At 38.1% G+C, this 24,191-nt stretch overlaps 1 protein-coding gene across 2 annotated transcripts in view; it reads right to left on the minus strand.

Moving 5' to 3' along the window:
- Window positions 1-24,191, minus strand: part of NBAS (NBAS subunit of NRZ tethering complex) — a 372,519-nt gene that overhangs the window by 82,406 nt on the left and 265,922 nt on the right. For both annotated transcript variants that reach the window (XM_064363868.1, XM_064363867.1), the window contains 2 exons: window positions 14,609-14,859; window positions 13,253-13,587 (listed from right to left, as the gene is read on the minus strand). In XM_064363868.1, coding sequence (XP_064219938.1) covers window positions 13,253-13,587; window positions 14,609-14,859 — 586 coding nt within the window. The remainder of the gene's footprint in view (window positions 1-13,252; window positions 13,588-14,608; window positions 14,860-24,191) is intronic.

Below are 24,191 nucleotides of genomic sequence, written 5' to 3' on the forward strand. Positions count from 1 at the left end.
AAGGTCTGACTGTAAACCCATCTCTTTCTACATTACCATGCTACTATTAAAATAACTTATGACGTGTCTAAGATCTATCAAGATTCAATTCAGTTTAACACATTGAGCGCCTACAACATTCAAGTATAAAATTTCCCAGGTTTTCTTGTGTCTGTGTTGATTTAAAATTGTTTTCTCTGTTCTCCCCATGAGAATTTTTGATACCTGGTGATCAAATGGTGCCAATCCCTCATAGTCTTTTTACTCATAGGGTGGCATAAAAATCCCTCATCAGACAAGACATACGGGACAAAAACTGGTTCTATAATGATTAGAGAACTCTGCGAGGTGATTCAGTGAGTAAAATGTTAAATAGCTGGTAGAATTTCCTCAAAGCACATTCAGGAAAACACAATATGAAAACAAATACAGGCGGCACACATGCCCACACCGCAGTAATGAGCCCAAATCCAGGTGTTTGCTACTCAAGCCTCAGCTTGGCCCACCGTCACCCTCCCACACAGGGCTGCAAAAGCCTTCACAGTGAAAATGCCATGGCCCTAGACTTCTGTTCCTTTCTCCAATCATGACAAAAAATGGTGATATATATAGATCTTTTTGGAGACAGGGTCTCACTCTGTTGCCCAGGCTGGAGTGTAGTGGCATGATTTTGGGTCACTGCAACCTCCACCTCCTGGGCTCAAGAGATCCTCCTGCCTCAGCCTTTTAAATAGCTGGGACTCCAGGGTTTTCACCATGTTGCCCAGGCTGGTCTTGAACTCCCGGCCTGAAGCAATCTGCCCACCTCAGCCTTCCAAACTGTTGAGATTATGGGCATGAGCCACTGCACCCAGCCTAAAAGTGATCTCTCTAAAACAAAAATCTGACAATGTCACCATCTGGATGAAAATTTATGTCTAACTGATCCATTCCCAAGATAAAACCTTTAGCCAGGTATACAAGAGTTTTCACTCCTAGGCCCCTTCCTATCTTTCTGGCTTCATCCTATACTCCCATTTATTCCCTATTATTTAAAATTAACTGAAGGTACTAGGTTATTTCATGTTTTTATTAAAACTGCTAAATCTGTCTGAAATGTTCTCATCTTTCCAATCTGTCCTTCTGTGATGCTCATGACAAATACCCTCATCAGTTAAGACTCAACTCAAAATACCTTTTATACTACGGGCCTTTCCTGGCTATCTCCCTGGCTCCACTGACTCTATTATTAACCATTTCTACCTTTCTGTCTCCACATCTTTCATTGAGTTATTTGTTTACCATTCTCATGTATGAAGAGATCTCCCTGGCTGTCAAGTTGGCATCCTGCGATAGCTGCAATTTTATATCCCATGGGTGCCAATACTTGATGAAGCAGTAGGCACTAGCTGTGAGGAGAGGGCATGGCTGTCTATTATCAATTCCTTCACTGCACAGGCTAGAAAATGTATTTATGAAATAGCAATTAGGAGATAAATCTGTTTATAAGTTTGAAAGGTACTTAAACGAGAGGCAGGAGCTTATACGATGAACAAAGAATGCAGGAGCAAAGGGAGTCCAAGTCACTAACGATTTACAGTTGAGTAATAAACAGCTGCAGAGCCATGAAGCTAGCCAGAAAGAGGAGAGCACTGTAGTCGGAAGGTTATTTTCAGACTGCTTTCCCTCACTGCTTTTATCATGTTAAAATATGCTTTGGTATTTGCCGCACATAATTCTGTTTATTTATTTCTCTGTCTTCCCCAAGATTTACGCCTCCTATGAATTAGAATCCACATGTTTTGCAGGAAGGAGAGCATACTCCTTCCAGCTTATTAATGAAGAGGCCTGCGCGGGCTGCAGAACACACCAACAGCTCACACCCCACCAGAGTCCTCTCCAGGAGCAGGATGCATTATCATTTATGATTGTTCTGCGTACACCGTCCTTTGGCCCATTTTCAATCTCTCCTACTAAATGATTACCTTCGCCAATGTGAAATAATTTTCCAAGCACAGAGAAGGAGTTTTCAGCTTGCCAATCAGTCCAGTAATCACTATCAGCCTAGATGGGTTTCTGCAGCCAAAATTCTCAGGCAAGAAAGGTAGTGGAAAGCAAGACTTTAGGAGTGGGCCCATATGTCAATCCTGACTTTCTCAATTCTAGCTCATGAAACGTGGGAGCAGTTATCTAACTTCCTTGGGAATTAAATTCTGTGTCTGTTAAAATAATGACAAATTTACATCATGGGGCTGGTGTGACAATTCAATGTTACAAGATTCTCTTCTTCCTCTTATATAATAGTATCTGGTGGGAAGGCTGGATGTGACGAGGGAGATGGAGGAAATGGTTTATCTGCTCCACTATTCAGGTGCAGCCTGAGTGACTAGGATAGACTTTTGGAGTCATTTGTTCCTCTTGTTGTTATTATCTGGTGGCACTAACATCCCTAAATCGTCTTTTTTCCAGTTCATGCCACTATTTACAAGTATTCATTGGCTTCGTGTTTTCTTCCCACATCACAGGCAAACTTCTTTACTTGTCTTTTGGGGACTCTTCATAGTATATGGTCCATTTGGGCCAAACTACCTTTCCAACTACTAAAGGTAAGAGTTTGTATGGGCTCATAGGCATGCAAATACTTATATCTTAGCTTTCCCTACATGGCTGGAACAGACTACAATGACCCTTTTCTTTTCAGTTCCTAAAGCAGAAAAGCGTCATGCAATCTCACGCAATCAACATCAAATTTGGAATCAGGAGACCTGTGTTTGAAAAAGGAATTGGCTTGAACTTTGGCTAATCACCCTGCAGTAATTTGACCCTTCAGACTGGAGATGACAATACTTGCTTAATAATCACCCTTACGAGATGTGTGTGAATATCAAATAAGCTAGGGTATGGGAAAACTATAATCCTCAAATTCAGTACTCACTATCATGCTATCTTGTATTCTTTGCTTTGTTTTTATGAGTGCCTACACTGTTTTCCCATATCTCAAACTTCCTTTGGATTCTCAATACAGGACTAGCATCGGGTTCAGTAACAACAAAGGTAGCAGCAATGACAATATTAACTTTTAAAGTAGCAAATATTTATTTGAATACTTACTACGGCCCATGCATGGTTCAAATCACCACTACTACCAAGTTATGTAGGTAAGGAAACCTAATGTTTGTACTTTATAGAACTGCCTGAATTGGAAAGGGAAGATTCCAAATGTTTTAATCAACATACAAATCTGCATAAAGATAAAAGCAGGCACCAGGAAGAGGAGAGCAAAACGTGAAGAATCAACAGCAGGGTAAAGTCCACGAAAAGCCAGCGCACTGGAGGGGAGGTAGGTTTGTCCAAACCATGAAAACTCTAAGGACAGCAGATGATATGGTGTGCCCACCCAAATCTCACCTTGAATTATAATAATCCCCATGTGTCGAGAGCGGGACCAGGTGGAGATAACCGAATCATGGGGCAGTTTTCCCCATACTGCTCTTGTGATGGTGAGTGAGTTCTCACAAGATCTGATGGTTTTAGAAGGGGCTTCCCCCTTCGCTCGGCACTCATTCTCTCTCCTGACACTCTGTGAAAAGGTGCCTTCCTGCATGACTGTAAGTTTCCTGAGGCTTCACCAACCATGCAAAACTATGAGTCAATTAAAACTCTTTTCTTTATAAATCACTCAGTCTCGGGTATTTCTTCATAGTAGCATGAGAACTGATGAATACAGCAGACATTGTTGACATTTTGAGAGCTCCAAGGTAGGGCTACAGTTAAAACCTGAAAGAGGCACTTATTAGGATGCCCCTGAGGGGCCCCAGCAACCTTACTACATTTTTCTTGTCTGTCTACTTTTCCAGTCTCCTAAAACGTTACTTTGCACCTTACCCTCTCTTCTCTCCTCAAATCTCCAACTGTATCACCTTTCTACTCACATTAAGCTGATTCCTTTCAATGCAGTCAGAAGAGAATGTCCTTCATCTCTCGCCGCCACATCTGCTCATCTACTTGCATCTATGCTCATCAGCTTCGCATCTCTCCTGTCATTGGAGGAAACTGACAGGGATCCCATCCAAGGTGAACTGTTCTGCCTGGACTTCAGGTCTCATCCACTCTCACGCATTACGGCAGAAACTCTCCCCTCTCCTTCATATATCATCTTCTTTTTCATTTATTATTACATATTTTCCTTTAATAACTATTATATTTTTTTAATCTTAAAAGATTGCTTGCCAGTGTTTGTTGTTTTCCCCTGATCCTCAATTCTTAACATCGTAGTGTCCAGGGTTTCATCCTCTCTCCTCCCTTCTCTACCTACTTACTTCCTTGAGAAGTTCACCAGGCCTCCTGGTTGTGACTCCTCTTTAGGCACTGAGAATTCCTAAATGTGTTTCTAGTCCCTACTTCTCCAATACACTCTAAATTCATATAGACAGCTGTCAACAGCTCAATTTGGATGGTCAAAAACCATATCAATCTTTTTAAAAACTATTTTGAAATAATTATAGATGCACAAAAAGTTGCAAAATAGTACAGAGAGGTCCCATGTAGCTATCACTCAGCTTCCGCCACAATGACATCTTAAAAAAAGGCTTATCAATTTTATTATAGCCCGAATCAAACTATCCCCAAAAGTTATTTCTTAACATTCTATATATATTTATTATCTCTTCTTTGTACACATGGCATTTATTAATACAATGAAATAGTACTTCTTATCTTTCATTCGGTATGCATGTATGCATGCACACATATGCCTCAATAAACGATGAGCTCCTCAAACGCAAGGGCCATGGTAATCTTTTACTTGTCTTTAGCACACAGAAGAGTGACTAAACGTTTCCTGAAAGTATTTGAAATAAATAAACCTTATTCAGGTCAGAATCAAAGGAGTCAAACAACTAGACCAAAACCAGAGATCAATGGGCAAAATACTTATTTAAAGATCAAATAAAATTTAAATCAACAGTTAGTGATCTTTAACCCTGAGAAAACATTACATAGCACTTTATAGTTAAGTTCAATATGATTAGAGATTAGCAACAACAATCACTATAAAATTTAGTGGGGGAGAAGGCTAAAAAAAATGAGTATACAACTTTCTATTTAGGAATAGAAGTTTTGCAAATGCAGTGTCTTTAAGACAAATGTGCATTAGATACATATCTTTTCTATTTAAAAAATTGTGAAAAAGATCAAAAGATCTTCATTCAAAGATGAATATATATACTAAAAATTATATAGATCAATGTAATTTAATATAAATATATAAATCTCTGGATACTGGAAAAGCCAAATAATTACACATACATATAATTTATTTGTCTTTAAAGATGTTTTATCTTGAATAAAGTAAAATTCACTTACTTATAAACAAACAAAAATAGGTATGTGCATATGACAGGACACTTCACTTTGACAAAAATTTTTCAATATTTTTTTCCCATTTTTCCACTTTGGTCTAACTGACAGTCTTTTTATAAAGTCTTACTAAGCCTATAAAGTCTCCTAATATCTTATTATATGTGATATTTGGCTCTAAAAGATGTACTATTATAGTACATAAAATGTATAATGATTTCTGTAAAATACAGATAATCTCTAAGGTTTTATTATTTATTATTAGCTAGACATTCAGTTGGGTATGTGTGGAAGGAACTATTTTCTCCATCTTTCGAGTTCCTACCTTGGCCTATAAAGCAGGAAGCTCCCCCTATGAGTCCCAAGATGTCAAGTACTCTTTACCCTCTGATTTCTGAGGAGAGGAGAAGTGGCATCTGGTATGTGAACTGGGGAGAAGCAACTAATTAAAGGTGGCAAGCTCTTTCCCCATCTTTTAAATCTTCCAGTCTTTAAGAAGAGTATACACTCTTCTGCTATTGTTGTCCTCCCAGTGGTAAACATTCGTGGGTCAGGTCCAGACTCTTGCTGCAGAGAAGCATATCTGTCCAACATGTTCACGTGATTGTTGAGCCTCTGAGAGTGACTAGCCTGAGTTGATATGTGCTGGAAAACATACTGTATTTCAAAGACTTAGTTTTTTTTAAATGCAAAATACCTTGTCATTTTTGTATTGATCACATGATAAAAGAGTAATACTAAAGACAATTTCACCTATTTTGTTTGATTTTTTAAAATGTGGCTATTAGGAAATTTCAGCCTCCACCTGTGGCACACATGATCGTTCTCCTGGACAGCACTAATCTGGGGGCCGCCTCTTTGGAACTCATGAATAGGAGGCAGCCCTTCTGAAAAAGCATGTACGCTCTGCACAACTGACTGTCCACGGCAGGGCTGTCTGAAGGTTGAGTGCAGAGAGTAGTATGGGAGGACAAGAATAGCAGAAAACTGACATGGAAAACAAAGCCGCAGTCTCCAGGCCAATTCTAGCAACAATAAAGCTGATATTTTCATTTCTGTGTACCTGATTCCATTATCTCCTAACTGATTATAACTTGAGAATGGGAAATGGCAATTATTTTTTGCCGTTTCCTTATTAAAACCCAAAGATATGATAGAAATATTTCTGCTCCCCTGGAAGCAGCACAAGCACAAAATTAAGTGATGAACACACGGCAAAGAAAGTGGTCTTCTCTAGGTCCTTAGCGGTTTAAGTTTCAAAAGTATCTATAGGTTTCAGTGGAGAGTTCTGCCCTGGATGGTTCTCAGCTGAAACAAAAGTGGCAGACAAGTGGGAAGCCTGCCAGGGAAGCAGGCTTCTGAGACAAGTGAGATTCCTCAGCAAAACGACAGTGACAGCCACTGGGACACTTAACTGAGAGGAACATGGGGCTTAAGTGGGGAAATAGAAATCAGGAAGGTAGAGTGACTATGGGCAGAGATATGTGAAACAGATCAGTCTCTGCCAGAAGAAGCAGAATGGATGGATGGATATATCGTCTTTCCTCCAAGGCAGACATATGCTACAGTCAACATCCTGATTGAAGACTTTTTGAAATTTTTAATTATTTATTTAAATAATTTATTTTTTGAGACAGGGTTGCCCAGGCTAGAGTGCAATGATGCAATCACAGCTTACTGCAGCCTTGACCTCCTGGGCTCAAGCAATCCCCCTATCTCAGCCTTCCCAGTAGCTGGGACAAATAAATATACCATCTAATTTTTAAATTTTCTGAAGAGATGGGGTCTCACTATGTTGCCCAGGCTGGTCTCGAACTCCTAGCCTCAAGTGATTCTCCCACCTCAGCCTCCCAAAGCTCTGGGATTACAGGCATAAGCCACTGCATCTGGCAAAAATTAATCTATTTTGAGAAACTGAAATTTTAAGACTGTCCTTTATGGACTTACAGAACATACCTTTATTATTCATATTATACTACAAATGTTTAAGAAGTTGAAATGATCTTTCATGTCAGCATCAAAGATGGCTGTGGTTTTGGAAACAATAACATAGGACACTGGTTCTCAAAGTGTGATCCACAAACTACAAGAGTCTAAGACTGTCAGAGAGTTCGCAAAGTCACAATTATTCTAATAATAATACTAAGATATTATTTACCTTATTCACTGTGCTGACATTTGTACTGATGATGAAAAAGCAATAGTGAGTGAAGCTGTGGGGACTTAGTATAAATTAAACCATACTGAGTCACTGTCTTCTTCATTTTCACTTAAGAATGTTCTATGTAAAACAGTAAAAATTATTAATTTTTAAAAATCTCGACCACTAAGTGCATGTGTTTTTAATATTCTGCGAAGATATATGTACAAATAAAGTTCTTCACTGCATACAGAGGTATGATAAGGCAAATATATTCTTGCAATTATTTGAAATGTGAGCTGAAGTTGCTGCTTTTTGCATGCAAGGCAACTTTTGCTTAAAAGAACCACGGATAGACAAACTACGTTATTCAGACTTAAATATTTGGCAGACATTTTCTTCCAAGTGAACAAAGTGAGACTGTGACTTCAAGAAAAACAATACACAGAATTTGTTGTCACGACAAAATTGGAACTTTTAAGCAAAAATTCAAATTTTGGAAAACTTGGATCCACCACTGTAAGGCTGACAGCTTCCCAATACAGACTTACTGGCTGAGAAAAGTGCTCATATTAATGAATGAGATTTTTAAAAAATATTCGCTGATGCAATCTATCAACATTTGGATGATCTGTATAACTCAGTGAACTAATACTTCTAAATGCCTACATGCAATTATATTACAAAATCATACCTGGGAAATAAATCCATTCAAGTGTAATCTGGACCAACAGTTTTAATGAGACAGGGTACAAAAAGTCCAATAATATGGCTTCATCTTTCACATTGAAATTAGTCTTTAAGACAATATTACATGTTGAGTTTCAGTGTAATATCAAAGAATACTCCAAATAATAGGCTATTACAATACCTCTCCCTTTTCCAAACTCTTGTCTGTGTAAGGCTGGGTTTTCTTCACCTACTTCAACCAAAACAACAACAGACGGAATGCAGAAACTAACATGAGAATCCCACTGTGTTCTATTCAACCTGACCTGTAAATGTAACATGGTGCTATTTTCTCATTATTTTTTATCTTAGAGATATAGTTGTTTTTCAGTAAATATGCTATTCATGTCAACCTATTATGACTCTATTATTAGTATTTTTAAATAAACGAATATGTTTAAAATTTTGTCTTTAACTTCTAATACAATAAATATTACTAGATATAACCTACATAAACAAAAACTCTTTAGGATCCTCAATAATTCTTAAGAATATTAAGGCATCCTGAGATCAAAAGTTTTGAGAATGACCAATCTATGATAATTATTTAATCAACCACCTAAGTATAAAGTATCTACTTTATATTGTGCTAGGACACAGGAAATAATAGATAAAAGGCACCATCCCTGTCCTCAAAAATTTCCAATTTCATGGGCAATGTACTTCTCAATTAACACAACTTAAAAATCGTTTTACTGTATAATCTTTAAAAACCTTCATTTCACGTCTCTTATAAGCATATCTTTTATAGCTTAATGTCTCCTATGGAAACTAATACTATATATGGCACATAGCAAATGCCTAAATCCTTCATGATTCACTCTGAATCTGACATACGGCATCAGAGAAAGTCATAATATACATTAAATAAACATTTTTATGTAAGTTTCAGACACTGATTACTCATGATGAAAGATGTACTGCCATCCTTAGTGAAAAGATAGTATCGGTAATGTAGAGACCCTGAAGTTACAGTACAATGCAACCTTTTGATCAAGACTTAAGCTTACATGATAAATTCCATTTTCAGGTCAAATTATACCTTTTAAGATTAATGTATTCTACCAGATTTTTATGCCAAACAGGCTGAATGATAGGATAAGAGAGGAAACGATAGCTTATTTTGAGAATCTGAACAACAATGATGCTCTTATGCTGTTTCCATAACTCCAGGAGGCAGAACCAAACAGTGGAGATTAAAATTAGGCAAAAGATACCTTTTATTAAATAAATAAAGCAAGTAAGGAGGGATAATGGCTTAATTATCAATAGAAATGACGTTTGATGGTTAGAAAACAGACTAGATAAGTTCTCAACAATTTTTCCGCTCCAATCCAAAGGAGGCAACATGTTTCCCATTAGAAGCAGTGGTTTATGACAATTAATCACAAATGGTGGGGGCTGGAAAGGTGAGCACGTGCAAGGTGAGTGGAAAGGGGAGTGGGTAAATGCCTATCCAATTCCAGGTTGAGAAACACCAGGGAAGGTACTAGAGGGCTTTTTAAATTGTATGATTACCTACGAGTTTTTAAAGAAGGATCCTGACAAACTTCTTGACAGCATTTCATAAGAGAGAGAAGCATTTTCATGCTTTTATCTATGAATGTTGCAGTACTAGCTATTAAAAGCAAATGAAAAGTACAAAATGCAAAGGCTAAGATTACATATATGTGCCCCATTACTAACCACCTAATACCAAGCAAATAATGTTCTCAACCACCTTTCAGCCTCTTTTACAATCGTTTTCCTGGATTTCTAACCCACTAACTTATCCTCTGTCTGTTCTATGAAAATGCTTATAACAGCTGAATTGACAAGGAATAGAAGAGCAACTCTAATCTGATTCAACCAAACAAAAAAAAAAATTTAGACTTGGTACAATGGCACTTTAAACATTTGCATCCTTTTTCCTTCTGCATATTAATTATCTTGAATGGCACACTAATTCACTCTCTGACTACATGACATAATACTATTTGTGAATATTTTCCCCAGAGTTTCTAATAATTCTGCAAATGCACATGGCAATTACCATGAAGGCAAAAAGCCATCTCTGGTATGTTTTACCAGTGGATTCGGTATTCAATTCAGGCCTTGGGAATATTCCTTTCCGAATTATAATATCTGAACAATTGCTTATTGTTCTTGTTATACACTCGAGAATTAGCTTACCAGTTCTTTCTAAAAATTTCTTTCTAAATTAAATGTGGGTACACATTTGAAAACCGCACACTGTGTATGAACAGTACACACTTAGTTTACATTTTCAACATCATGTACAAGCTGTGGGAACATCTGGTGTTTTGCAAATTTGGGCAAATCCAGCTGCATTTCCTCTTCCAAATGTGTTCTCTGACATCTGGTTGTGTTTCATTTTGATTTTTATACTCTCTCTCTCTCTCTCTTTCTGTCTATATAGGACAGCATTGCAAGCTTTCAAACATGCAATTTTTCCAAGTTTACACTTTTCCTCTTTGAGCAAAAAATTAAAAGCTTACCAATTAATAAAATGAGAAAAAATACTGTGGTTAGACTAAAGACATAAAATTAATTTTAAATGTATCTGTCTCATCTCTCTATAATTTACTTGAATCAGTAGAAAATCGCCTCTTCTTAAGAAATATCTATGCTTGCATTATGCCATCTGAGCTAAGAGAAAGCAATACAATAATTAACAGACTGAATCTTTACTGGGTCAGGTGCACCTCTACCCCAACAAAATACACACATGTGCACCAACAACTGTGCCACACATTTGCAGGGGTTGGCAGACTTCTTGAAAGAAGTATAAGGTTAAGAAACTAAAGCAATAAGAATGTGAATAATTGAATGTGAATAATTTAAAATCCATTAACTTAAAGCATCATAAATAACAGCTAAAACGCAAGTGGACTTTACATCCTACTCTTATCTTTAATCATAAATAAATGATTGCTGTTGCCAAGTCTAAAACTCTCTGTCCCCTCCACATACACGCTCACAATTAGCATACAGCCCCGGCTGACCATGCTGGCTTCCCTTCCTGCCCTCACATCAAATATTTAAAACAACCTCCAGCCTGAGGGTGGAGTAGAAAACTGCCTGGGAGCAAAGGCACCTCAATCCTGGCTGACCTGCTGGCCTGTTAGCATCGAAGGCTAGTTCACAAGTCTCAACTCTAAGCTGGTTCCTTGGATTTTAAACTCACAACTTGGCTCAGTTCCTTCCCATACACAGCCAGGTTCCTGCCTGGACTTTCTCATTTAGATTCAGCCCTGCTCTGGACACATCCAGGACATGCTGCTCCTACTGGGCTAAAAATGCTCAGAGCTCTCTGGTTCCGTTTTTCGAATGCTTGCAGGTCCCCTGACTCTAGTTGCTTGCTCTATGACTTCTTAGAGATAGCACAGTTCACTAGTTAAGAGAAAAGGCCATGGGTTAAATCTCCATGAGTTCAAATTGAGTTTTCTATTACCAACTTAACTTTGCTGAGCCTCAGTTTGCTCATCTATAAAATTGGAGTAATAATATTATCTACCTAACAGATTACTCAGCCATAACCTCTGTCTCAAGGAAGTAGAAGTCTAAGAGAGATTCCTGAAGCTAAGCCACACAGCTAGTAAGTGAGGGGTTTAGAGTTCGAAGTCAGGTTTATAGGTCTCCAAACACAATCTTTTCAAATATATTATGCTCTTGTCTTTTAAAATCATCCTTATTTTTCTATTTAAAAACAACAAAAATGATTATTTCATTTTCATAGCAGTGGTTGTAAAATTTAAAACCAAGGTTGCAATAAGAAGAAAATAAAGAGGCACGTGGTTATCCACAACTACTAATCTAGTGGTTTGGTTAAAACTGGCATTCTTCACAGAATTTGGAACCTCTGCCTGTGCCAATCTCCAGATGAATGATTCACAATTCTTAGTCTTTACACTCTATTTCCAGGATAATAGTAACTAAAATAAAAATCTTGGGGACAGGATACTGGGCAGCCTTGGTGATTTGTAGGGAAGGAGAAGGCAACAGCAAAGATGGCAAGAGATCAAAAGGGAGCTCCAAAGGCAACAGAGTTCAGCGGTTGAGGCCACAGGCTAAGATTTTCCAGGAGAGAGAATGCCCAGAGTCCAAGTAGTAAAAAATGGCCATTTGTTTAGCAGTGAGGCTGGCTGAGGGGACAGGAACGGGGAGGAGGAGAACCCAAATTACCTACTCTGAGTGAGGCTACACATTGCTGAGGAATCGAGTGCAGGTATTAAGATCCAGTCAAAGAGCTCAGAACTAAGCATGGAGGAGACATCAGAAAATGCAATATGCATTCTCTTCGATAATTCTATCACCAAGTTATATACTGCGTGATATGCATAAGAACTTATTTATTTTTTTTTATGTTCTTATTTTTTTGAGACAGAATCTCACTCTGTTGCCAGGCTGGAGTGCAGTGGCATGCTCTCGGCTCACTGCAACCTCCGTCTCCTGGGTTCACACGATTCTCCTGCCTCAGCCTCCTGAGTAGCACACCACTATGCCCAGCTAATTTCTTTTCTTTTTTTTTTTTCAAAGTAGAGATGGGGTTTCACCATGTTGGCCAGGCTGGTCTCAAACTCCTGACCTCAGGTAATCCACCCGCCTCAGTCTCCCAAAGTGTGGGATTACAGGCGTGAGTCACTGAGCCCAGCGAATAACTTTTTTAAAGATTCAGTTTAACCCAAGCTAAGCTGTTAGCCTGGTTTCCGAATGTAGGTAATCTGGGCTGGGCACGGGAGCCTCTTTACATTTGTCAACTGGAAAGAACAGAATGGCATATTTACTATAAAATGACAAGAGACTTGTATGTAACATGTACAATGTATATCTGTAAATTAGAGCAGTCATCTCTATTTTAGCATATTTGTACATTTGTAACAGAGAAAAACAATTTCCCAATTAAAACGTCTCATCGATAGCAAAAAATCAAAGCTTTTCTAAAAAGCCAACATGTAATTATTTTCCAATTCAAGAAAGGAAATAAAAATAAAATCTACAGAATGTAGGAGCGATTTTCATTTCTTCTAACATGCGCAAACCACTTTAAAATATATTTCTGTTTACCTGGGTCACAGCTTTAGGAGAAAATGTAATTGCATCTACCACAGTGATGAGGTCACCTGGGTGGAGACGATCAAAGTACTTCATGCAGACATCACAGGCATGCAGCCACTCCGGTGAAGAGCCTGGGACTTGTTTAATGAGATGAGGGTCTCCAGTCCAGAACAACTTCTGTAACCAGATGGTGTACAGAGAGCTCGGGGAAAGCATCTGTCCATCCTTTTCAGGGATTTTGGGAACAAGTTTGGAAATAGATAAGATATTTTGACTTGAAAGAACTGGCTCCAATGCTTCAAGAGGACTCATGTTTTCATCTGTCAGCTTTTTGTAATTAAGACCTAGCGGAAAAAAAAGAAAGTAGGTAAGTGGTTCATTCGGATGCAAAAATACAGGCGCTTTCACACACGCACACAACCCTCTGTATGTCTGAATGCAAAGATCTATCAACTTAGCTATAGTACCTAGTTTAGGTTTTCTATTAGAAAGATCAGTAAATCTGAGTTCCAGTCACAGCCTGAATCTTACCAGATAGGCCATTCATCTGCCGTGCGCCTCTATTTCCTTGTTTGTACACCAGAGATGACAATGTCTCCATGACTTCTGCATCCCCCACAGCACGTGTTTTCTCCCATCAGTGCATTCACCAAACTGCACTATATTCATTTGTTACTTATCTGCCATTTCACTACTTACTTGAAGGTAAGGACTAAATCTTATTCCCTCATCCTCTGTGTCTAGGCCAGAGTCTCATTTGATGACTCAGAAAACAACTGATAAACTGAAGGGAACTCTCACAATTATTATGAATATCAAATAAATGCAGATTGAATGTGCCTTACAAATTATAAAGTATAAACATTTAAGAGGTCTTAAGGTGTTTAATTTCTTAGTTATGAGAATAAAGACCATTCTAAAGATTTCCACAATTTATCAAAGATTCGAAGACTCTTACTCGAAGTGTTCCATGCATACTTTAAACATATAGGCTCCAGTGGAATGAAATTCTGCTGAACCGTCTATTATGAAGTGTCATTGGCCTTGCCATTTATATACATAAAATATAACCAATGGGAGTGGTGAAAAAATCCTGGGGCAGAACTCCAGAACTTTGGATTTTAGTATCAGGTCTACCATAAGTCACCATGCGACTTTCAATAGGTTTCTTACTTTTTCTGGTATTTAATTCCCTCAACCACAAGTGAAGGAGTTGGAAAGATAATAACTAAAGTCTATTAGCTTCCAAATTCTGTGGTTTCAGAGCTCTGTCGACCATAATGCATGAACAGAATTATGCACAGAAAATTAATCCCCAGATTTATTTTAAAAGAATGAATTCAAGCAGGGAAAGAATCATCTTACCTGATGCAACTACCTTAAATTTCTTCAGCAGCCGAATGTGGGTTTCTGGTTTAATGGCATACTTCTCCAAACCTGCACAGCCACAGTTTTCCAGAAGAGTGAAATAATACAGCAGCCTTTCGTGATCAAAGCCACCAATCGTGGGGTAAATATACTTGACCATGTGCTGGTGAAACGCTTCTGGATCAGTCTTCAAAGTCTCAAAGAGATGAAGGTCTTGGGCTCTATTTTCAATTTCTAGTGTGGACAAACTGAAATTAAGAGCAAAGGAATCTTGTTAAGATTTTGTTCCTTTATTAAAGTGATTTTTTTTTAATCCAGGAAGAAGCACTACTTCTTATAGCTTCCTCCTTCCTGCCTACTCAAAGAAAGCAAACCACCACCAGAACCCAGTCAGCCTGTATAAAGGGGAACAAATGTGTTAGACGCCTACTAACATTTAACTGACTACATACTCGTCATGTTATCTCATGGGGGTCTAAAGCCACCCTGGGAAGTGCGCTTTACTTGAAGTTCTTACAGTTGGGAAAGTTGTCTGATGCTTCTCAGCTAGGAAATAAACCATCTGTCAGGGTCCACTCCAAATCATTAATTCATGTCATAAAAAGGGTTTAAAATCTGTGCTTCTTCACAGAAATATAAGCAGGCTTATTTCAGGAATTTAGGAAATGATACAGAAAAGAAAAACTCTAACCCCTTTAGCTTAAGATTTATATCCAAGAGTCTTGCATTAATATTCAATAAACTCAAATTTTATGCTGTGTTCAAATAAAAGAAAAACGGAGAAAAAGTGATAATTAAACTTTCACCTGGATTACCTGCAGTAACACTACTCGCATAAAACACCTATCTTAATATTTTCATCCTAACTTAGATGCCTCTGTAATATAATTTTAAAAAGTCATTTAAGGTTAAACTCTTGGGAAAAGAAAAATTAAGTTATTTTTGCTTGGTTGATTGGTTTGTGCTTTTAGAAGGGGGAGGGAAGGGGTTAATTTTGGTATTATGCTTCTCCCTGGACAGAATCTGGACACAGCCTCTGGTCTAGTGTAATCTCAATATCCCTTACGGGATGAGATTCATACTCCCTAACTGTGAAAGTCTTTTGGGCAGCCCTCCACTCACAGAAGTGCCCAGGTTCTAGGGTTCTCCCACTGTGCTCAGCACTGGTTCTCAGAAGCCGCAAGGGAAGCATCTAAGGGCAGTAAGTGAGACTTTGGGCAGCAATGAAGTTAGGCTTCACACAGTTCTAAAACAGCTCCTCTGAAATGTGACAATTTGCTTATTGAAAGTGCCAAATGACATGCTTTTGGTTTACGTAGATACAGTTAGCATAAATCATGTTTTAAAACTTTCAGGAGAATGTGACAACACTTGGGATAAAGAGGGTAAAGTCAAGGCATCAAGTAATTTTTAAAAACTGGTCTTTTTACTTTTGCTTCAAGAAAAGCCTTATTTTTCCATTAAGACACAGTTCAAACATTTATAAGAATATCCCTATCTATAAATATGTCCCCAGTCATTGGCTCCTCTGAGCCACTGGCATGTGCTGAATATCCTTCTATTCTGTTACGCATAACATATGTTAACTATTTATTACCTTGTCTATCTCCCTTACTAGACTGTGCTGCTTCATGGCATAGACCTTATTATGTCATCTTAATCTTTAGTTTCTCAATACCAAGGACCAGTGTGTGGCACAAAGGAAATCTTCAATATATGTCTTATGAATGCCAAATAGACGAGTGGACGAGCAAAAAGTTAGGTGTCCTCTATGTACAAGGCACTGTGCTTAGCACTGGGGAGGATTTAAAGACTTACAGCATAGAGTTCTCATCCGAGTTTGAAAATCCAGTTGAATGACAAATACTTACAGTTAAATAATGATGCAAAACAATAGTATCAGCTGACAAAGGGCACACAATTATAGTCCAATTAAGAGTAGTATCGGTAAAAGCTGTGACTACAGAGTATGTAGAAATCAATGATAATGGAAGGCTTAGTGAAAGAAGCACTTGAATTTGGCATTGCAGAAAGGAATGAAGCAGAAATAATGTGAACAAAAGTATCAAGACAAGAAAGCAAAGGCCTGTTAAAGCAACAGTGAATACAAATGGCTGGGTGGTCAGAAAATATTCTTCATACTATCACTATTCAAAGGATACCATTGTCTCTGAAAGATACTATACACACAGTGGTATGGGACAGTAAATCACAGAATTTCTTATGTTCCTTTCTAATTTGCAAAACGAAGTCTGAAAGCAATGTAGTAAAGAAGTAAATAAGAAACTGTGCAACTGCAATAAAATAAATCTTATTGACAAAGATTTGCAGGCAGAACGACATGTCGAATGGAGGAGAGAAAACAAATTTGTATTTATCATGCTGATTACTTGTTCGCTAAGTTTAACTTGGATAATTTCAACTTACAGATGAGAAATTGCCATTCAGAGAGGTTATTTTCTAAGACCAAGAGTCCAGATCTGTCTGGACTCAAAGTACACAACTGCTCACGGCATCACAAAGCAACCATCAATGTCAAGCACCCATGTGAACAATCACTTCAAAACCAGGATTCTTTCTGAAGCTCAGATATGAGTTCTCTCTCCCAGCAGCAATAATCGAAGAGTTCTCCTGTCATACTTCATTTGTAACAGCTTGATAAACCAAAGTATTCAAGACAGACTCATCTACAAAATGGACAAAGACTATATCATAACAGCTTTAGTTCATCTGCGTTTGACTTGACTATGAATACAGTCTCTCTCAATCAACATTACTTTTCCCCTTGCCCACTCACTCTTCTGTGCCTACAATTTAGTTTGCCTGCTATGCAATTTTACCTAATTATCTTGTCAAGACAGATACTGGAACACCTTTACTGACACATGATAAATACCCAAACCTCCCTTTTCAGTAAATTACAATGTGCTAAGATCTTTTATAGATGCTAGTAATCAATAACTCATTTTAATCGTTTCCATTGAAAGAAGCTGTTATCCTCCCTTTGGAACAAGAAAAGGGAAATCTTTCTTTGAATCTTTGTTTAGAAAAAAATTCCAAAGAACTCACATTCAAGAGAGTAGAAAGAAATTCCATGAAATCACTGTGGACTTTTCACTAATCAAATTAATGATTACCCTTAAAACCTGTTTAAGTGCTTTTTCCTGAACCAAGTTTTAGTTATAAAGCAGCTTATATACATAGTGCATATTTAACTTCCAGAGATTAAATAATGGAAGAAGCTAGCATTAGTTGTACTCAATGCACAAGGAATAAATTATTAGTACTAATCTCATGATTAAGGTGTTCTGTAATGGCTTCTGGTTGTCAGTCACCCAAAAATATGATTCAAGAACATCATGTATTGAAAGGACTTTGATTTGTATAAGAAAAACAAATTATTTAAATACATTTTTCTTTACTGAGCTGTGACTGAGTGATAATACAAATCCATTAGCTCACTGAAAGAAGTGCTTAGAAGGAAAGAGGAAGGAGGAGGCAAGGAGGAAGAAGGTGAATGGGAGAAGGAAGAAGGGAGAGGGCTGCCGGGAAAGGGAGAAGAAAGAACAAAGAGGATGCGGAAGGGCTGGAAGTGAAAATGTACAGAAAACCTGCCAACACTTCCGCTTTTATTACTTCATTAACCCACATAATAACCCTCTGTAAAAGGTCTAATTATTCCTATTCTCTGAAAGAAGCTGAGGCTCAGACAAAACACACAACTACTGAGAGATAGGAGACTGATTCCGAGTTGGGTCTTTCAAGCTCAGCTTTCTGTTTCTACTCAATAAAGCAATGAAGTTGATATTTTCATGCTGAAATTTTATGTTGGGCACAGTTCAGCTGCAGTGGCCTGTAAGCATTTTCCCCAACGACTAGGTTTAAAAGTATGAATATCTACGAATCCACATGAATGACCATCACTACTGGTGACTACTGAGCAACAAGACAATCTACTCTCCAAATCACAACTGCTCCCGCCTGAGGAAATCAATCCAAGACCTTAGCACATAAATGCCTCAGGATGATCTTGATGTAGCAGACTTGATCTACAATGCTGCCTGACAGCTGAATATGTGATTACTCAAGGAACATGTGGTGGAGATAATCACAGCATTTTTTAGTTTTTTGCCAACCTTTTGGTCAAGTGTCTGCAAACTCTAGGGGAGGGACAGCGGGGTGAGGGGAGGTGGGGTAGGGAGGTTGGGAAGGATAACATGGGGAGAAATACCAGATATAGGTGATGGGGGGATGGAGGCAGCAAACCACAATGCAACAATCCTGCATGATCTGCACATGTACCCCAGAGCCTGAAGTACAAAAAAAAAATAGCAGTTGTTGTTTAATGGGTATAGAGATTGAAATTTGCAAGATGAAAAGCTTCTTGAGATCTTTTCACAACAATGTGAATATACTTAACACTTAAAAATGGTTAAATGAAAAAAAAAAGAATGAATTTAACTAACTTTCCAAGAACACCCAGGGAGTAGATGAGAGAATCAATAAAGAGTATCTTAGAGTCTATTTCTCATCATGCTGATATTCAGGAGTTCCTTTATGGAATGTTTTATGATAGGAACAGAGTGGTAATGTTGAAGGCCATATGAATAGCCTTTATCTCTTCTATAAGGACAATCTGGTATCCCTGAAGCCTTTTAATTTCTCATAGAATACTAATTCTGACTTATTTATATACTTCATATTACTACCTTGCTAACAAAAAGTTTTAAGGAACACCATAGCATAGAAATAGTAATACCATTTATTGAGCACTTAATAGTGCTAAGCACTATGTCATCTGATTTAATTCTCACAAAGCATATATCTTATCATTGATACCCATCCTGACTTGAAAAATAATTGTTCAAAAATCAGATGTGCAATGTTAGGCTAACAGGGCCACTCAGTGGATTTGGTAAATCTAGCCTGTTTCCAGAATTAACAATAATAGCTACTAATTTTTTTAACACCTTCTACATAGCAGGTATTCTGAACAAATCTCTTCAATCTCACAGTAGTTCTGCAAAATGGGCTAGAAATAGTCATTTTGCAGAGGAGAAAACTTAGGCATAAAGAGATAAACAACTTGTCCATCAATAATATTCTACAAGAAGGTCACAGAGCCAGAGCTTGAACCAGCTTTCCATGATTTAAAGCCTGAGCACTTTCCACTGGCTATAAACATACCAAAATGCACTTTCCCGTTTATGTTTTGTGCCACTATTAGGCATTTTTGGCTATTTGGGGAAAAACGGTGTTAAGGATCACAATATGAAAATGAAGGTTGAAGGTTACAGACATACGGAAGGAATTCCTTTCAATTTCACAATGGCAGTAATTAGTTTTTTTGTTTTTTAGGATTTCTAGATTTCTTCTTAGGCACAATGCAGATCACAGTCCTAATCAAGTAATCTTTTCCCTAGACCAAAGGAAAGAGCAAAACCAAATTTAGGGCTCAATTTTAACAACTGTGTAAGACCTATGACCTGAATATGAACATTCAACATTCCTACTCTAACAAATATTTTCACTGGTCTTGTATTTTTGTTTTGATTTTCAATGTCATGACATACTTTTAATAAGCTAAGTTACCTTAAATTATAGGCGATTAATAACTAATACAGGGTTAGATCCTCCCTTCTCTCTATATTAACCACTCTCACATCAACTCAACTGAGCCAGGGTTCTTCAAGAAAAGAAGAGATGGAAGAGAGGGCCAGAATTTAGAATTCTTTACCGTGTAACAACCTGGACACAAACCTATGTGAACAACAGTAACCTTCAGGCACAAATTCTATCTTCTGTTTCAATTCAGAAAAAGGTAAGGTAGATGCATTATAGTTTACTCATCTCTCCACAGGAAGACCTTGTTCTTACTCATTCTTGCATCTGGGACCAAAATAATCCTACTAGAGAATATGAAATCAGCTCTGGAAAATAGCACAGCACATTCAGAGTCCAAATGACCTGAGACCCTCCCCATGGGTCTGAAGGAGACAATACTAAACTAACCAACATTGAAGAAGGTGGTATCATGATCTCTGGCAACCAAGATAAATCACTTGTATGACCACTTGAGTGACCAAAAAGTAGATATTAGAGTGAAACCAAAGCATAAGATGCTTGGCCTTCAAATCTGCTGTCTCAAGAAGAGAAAGATGGACGATGTTACCAAATCTGGCAATATAAAGACATGTTCTGTCATCCATTTAGTTCTCCTTTGCTTACTCTGTCCCAGCCACAATGGTCTTCCTTTAGTTACTCAAAAACACCGAGAACTGTCCTGCCTTTCTTTTCTCATGGCCTGAAATGCCTTGTCCTCCATTCCTCTTCAATAGTCAGTTCTTTCCTCTTCATATCCCAAGACAGGCCTTCCCCATCTACTATGTATACATTTCCTTTATGATACTTACTACAACATGCAACTTGCTTTTCGGCAGCTGTTGTGGGGGTCAGGGTAATGGGGGAGGGTTTCCTATTAGAATATAAGCTCCATTAGGACAAGGATATGTCTGTCTTGTTCAGCACTTAACACTGCTTGGAATACAAAGATACACAGTAGTAACATTTGATGAATAAATGTAGTACTATTATATCAGCTAGAAGCATCCTCTGTACTTCAAAGTGATCCCATGTCCAAAACTGAAAGGTACTAATCAAATCAGCAGAATTAACAAGAATAACACAAATAATCATCATAGTCTTGATATGGTTTGGTGTGTCCCCACCCAAATCTCATCTTGAATTGTAGTTCCCACAATCCCCATATGTTGTGGGAGGAATCCGGTGGCAGGTAACTGAATCATGGAGGTGGTTACCCCCATGCTGTTCTCATGATAGTGAATGAGTTCTCATAAGATCTGATAAGGTGCTTTTCTGCCTTTGCTTGGCACTTCTCCTTCCTGCCGCCCTGTGAAGAAGGCACTGTTCTTCCCCTTTGTCCTCCACCACGATTGTAAGTTTCCTGAGGCCTGCCCAGCCATGTGAAACTGAGTCAATTAAACCTCTTTTCATTGTAAATTATCCAGTCTCATTTCTTCATAGCAGTGTGAGAACAGACTAATACAAATCTAAAAGAGCCACTAGGTCATACACTTGATTTTCTCTAATCTTCACTAAGTTGAGAATAATGATCCCTGTAATTGAGAAAACAGTGACTTTAGAGGATTAAGAAACATACTCAAGGCTACATGGTTGGTGGCGATGGGCAGTAGATTTGGATCTTGAAACTTGATCTGACTACAAAACCTATGCTATCACCAGTAGGCCACAGGTACTCTGGTAGTTACTATTAACTATAGAAATCCACCAACATGTCTGGAATAGCCCAGAGATGAAGATGGCTAAGTCTGGTGACAAATCAGCCTTCAGTTTGGGGGCTCAACATGTCCCAGTAGAACCAAGAGGCTGAGAGAGCCAGTGTCTGCTAGTTGGAAGTGACTCCAGGCATTCATGTCCACCCAAAGCCATCACTGCTATTTAAAACTAGCAAGAAGTTAAAACAACAACAACAAAAAGAAAGAAATGGAAAAAAAAAAAAAGAGTCCAACAACTCAAAAACATATATGTTTATGAGAATTATCTCTGACAAGAGTGAAATTCCAGGAAAAACTTCCATTAACGAAGCACTGATCATGTGTCAGGTACTACAGGTTATAATTTAATTTGTATTGTTCCTTGCTTAAAGTTGAGGAAAATGAGCTTCAGAGAAGTGAACTATCTTGTCCACGAACACACACCTAGAAGTGACCCCAATAGGATTTGTTCGATCTAGCTATTCTGATTTTAAGCCTCATGATTCACCTGCTATATAACGCTATCTCACCCAACCCTCTCTGTGTACACTTAGCTGCAAATGTGCTGATGCAGGTGACACCTCCAAAATCAACCAGGATGAAGGGGAATGCACAATTAAGGGAAAATGAACTTTACGAGGGAAAAAATTACTTTTTAAAGGAATAGTAAAACAAAACCCTAAAAAAAAAAATTATCTCTCTTGTAACTTCCCAGTGGCACTCACTCAATAAATAAATGTTGGGCAATTTCTATAGTATTAACAAGGCCGATTTCTAATAACTTTATTACCAAGTTAGATTAAATAGTAAGGCAAACTGCTGCCTTTTAAGTAGAGAACAGGGAGCACCAAAGATCACTTACTAAATCAGTATTAAGTGCTTTGCCACTCACAAGTAATGATGCCAGGAGGTAATGATTTCCTGCTTTTGTAATTGCTGTGTATCTGCATAATCACAGTGCTATCAGGTATAATGATATGCCAGGAACAGTCCTGCACATCTCTCCATTGCCTGATAATTTATAACGTGTTCAAAGACCGAGGAAGCATCCTGTTTGTACAGATACAACATCCTTTCATGTAACATTCAATGAAAGTAAAAAGATATTTAATAAAATGCCAGGATATTTTTAGATGCATATCATTAAGAACTATTTATTTGAACATATTACTGTGCCTCAAAAATGATGAAGTCCATGCAATATTTATCATAGATAACACTACTACCCATGTAGCAATTTAATAATACCTAAAAATAAAATGTTAAAATTTCTAAGTGATTAATAAAAATTAAAGGTGCTAAAAATGGCATTTCTTGACCATTCAGCAGGATTTGATCCCACTCAATACTCACTCCCCTTTTTTAAACTCTTTCTTCCCATGGCTTCCCTAAAATAAGATTCCTGTTTTCCCTCTTACCTCTCCTCCTGCTCTCTTTCTCTTTTGTTAGCAGCTTTTCTTCTAGCATTAAATGTGGAAGACTTCAAGGATTCTGTCAAGTTTCTCCTTTCCTCATTCTCTTTCCTTCTCCAAGTACATCCACAACATAGCTTCTTTATCATCGATGTGCTTATGACTCCAAAGTTAGTATTTCTAGCTCCATTTGACCCCCAGATCTGTAAGATCCAATTGCCAACTTGGCCTTTTCTCTTGGCTGTTTCAGTATGTATAACTTCCTCATTCCCTTTTCTTATTTCTTTTTTTTTTTCTGAGACAGAGTCTCAGTCTGTTGCCCAGGTTGGAGCGCAAAGGCACGGTATCTGCTCACTGCAACCTCCACCTCCCGGGTTCTAGCAATTCTCCTAGCTCAGCCTCCCGAGTACCTGGGATTACAGATTCCTGCCATCATGCTCAGCTAATTTTTGTATTTTTAGTAGAGACAGGATTCCTCCATGTTGGTCAGGCTGGTCTCAAACTCCTGACCTCAAGTGATCTACCCATCATGGCCTCCCAAAGTGTTGGGATTATAGGCATAAACCACTATGCCGGCCTCCCTTGCCTTTTCCTCACACTCCCTTCAACATTCCTTACCTCACTGGGTGCTTCCTATCTTACCGAGTGATGCCACCATCTAGCAAGTGAACAAGCAAGAACCTAGGGATGCTTTTGACACCTCCTCCTTTTACTCACCTTCACATCTTGTTTATCCTTATCAACCAATATATTAAGTACTATCTATTTCACCTTTAAATATCTCTAAAACCCACTCTGGCCTCCTTTTCTGTACTTCAAATCCCTACTCCAAGCAATGGTCACCTGGCATGCCATCTGTTACCATAACAGCTC

This window comes from Aotus nancymaae, unplaced genomic scaffold (assembly GCF_030222135.1).
Source record: "Aotus nancymaae isolate 86718 unplaced genomic scaffold, 86718_ANA_hifiasm-v0.15.2.pri h1tg000057l, whole genome shotgun sequence".
NCBI classification, from domain to species: domain Eukaryota; kingdom Metazoa; phylum Chordata; class Mammalia; order Primates; family Aotidae; genus Aotus; species Aotus nancymaae.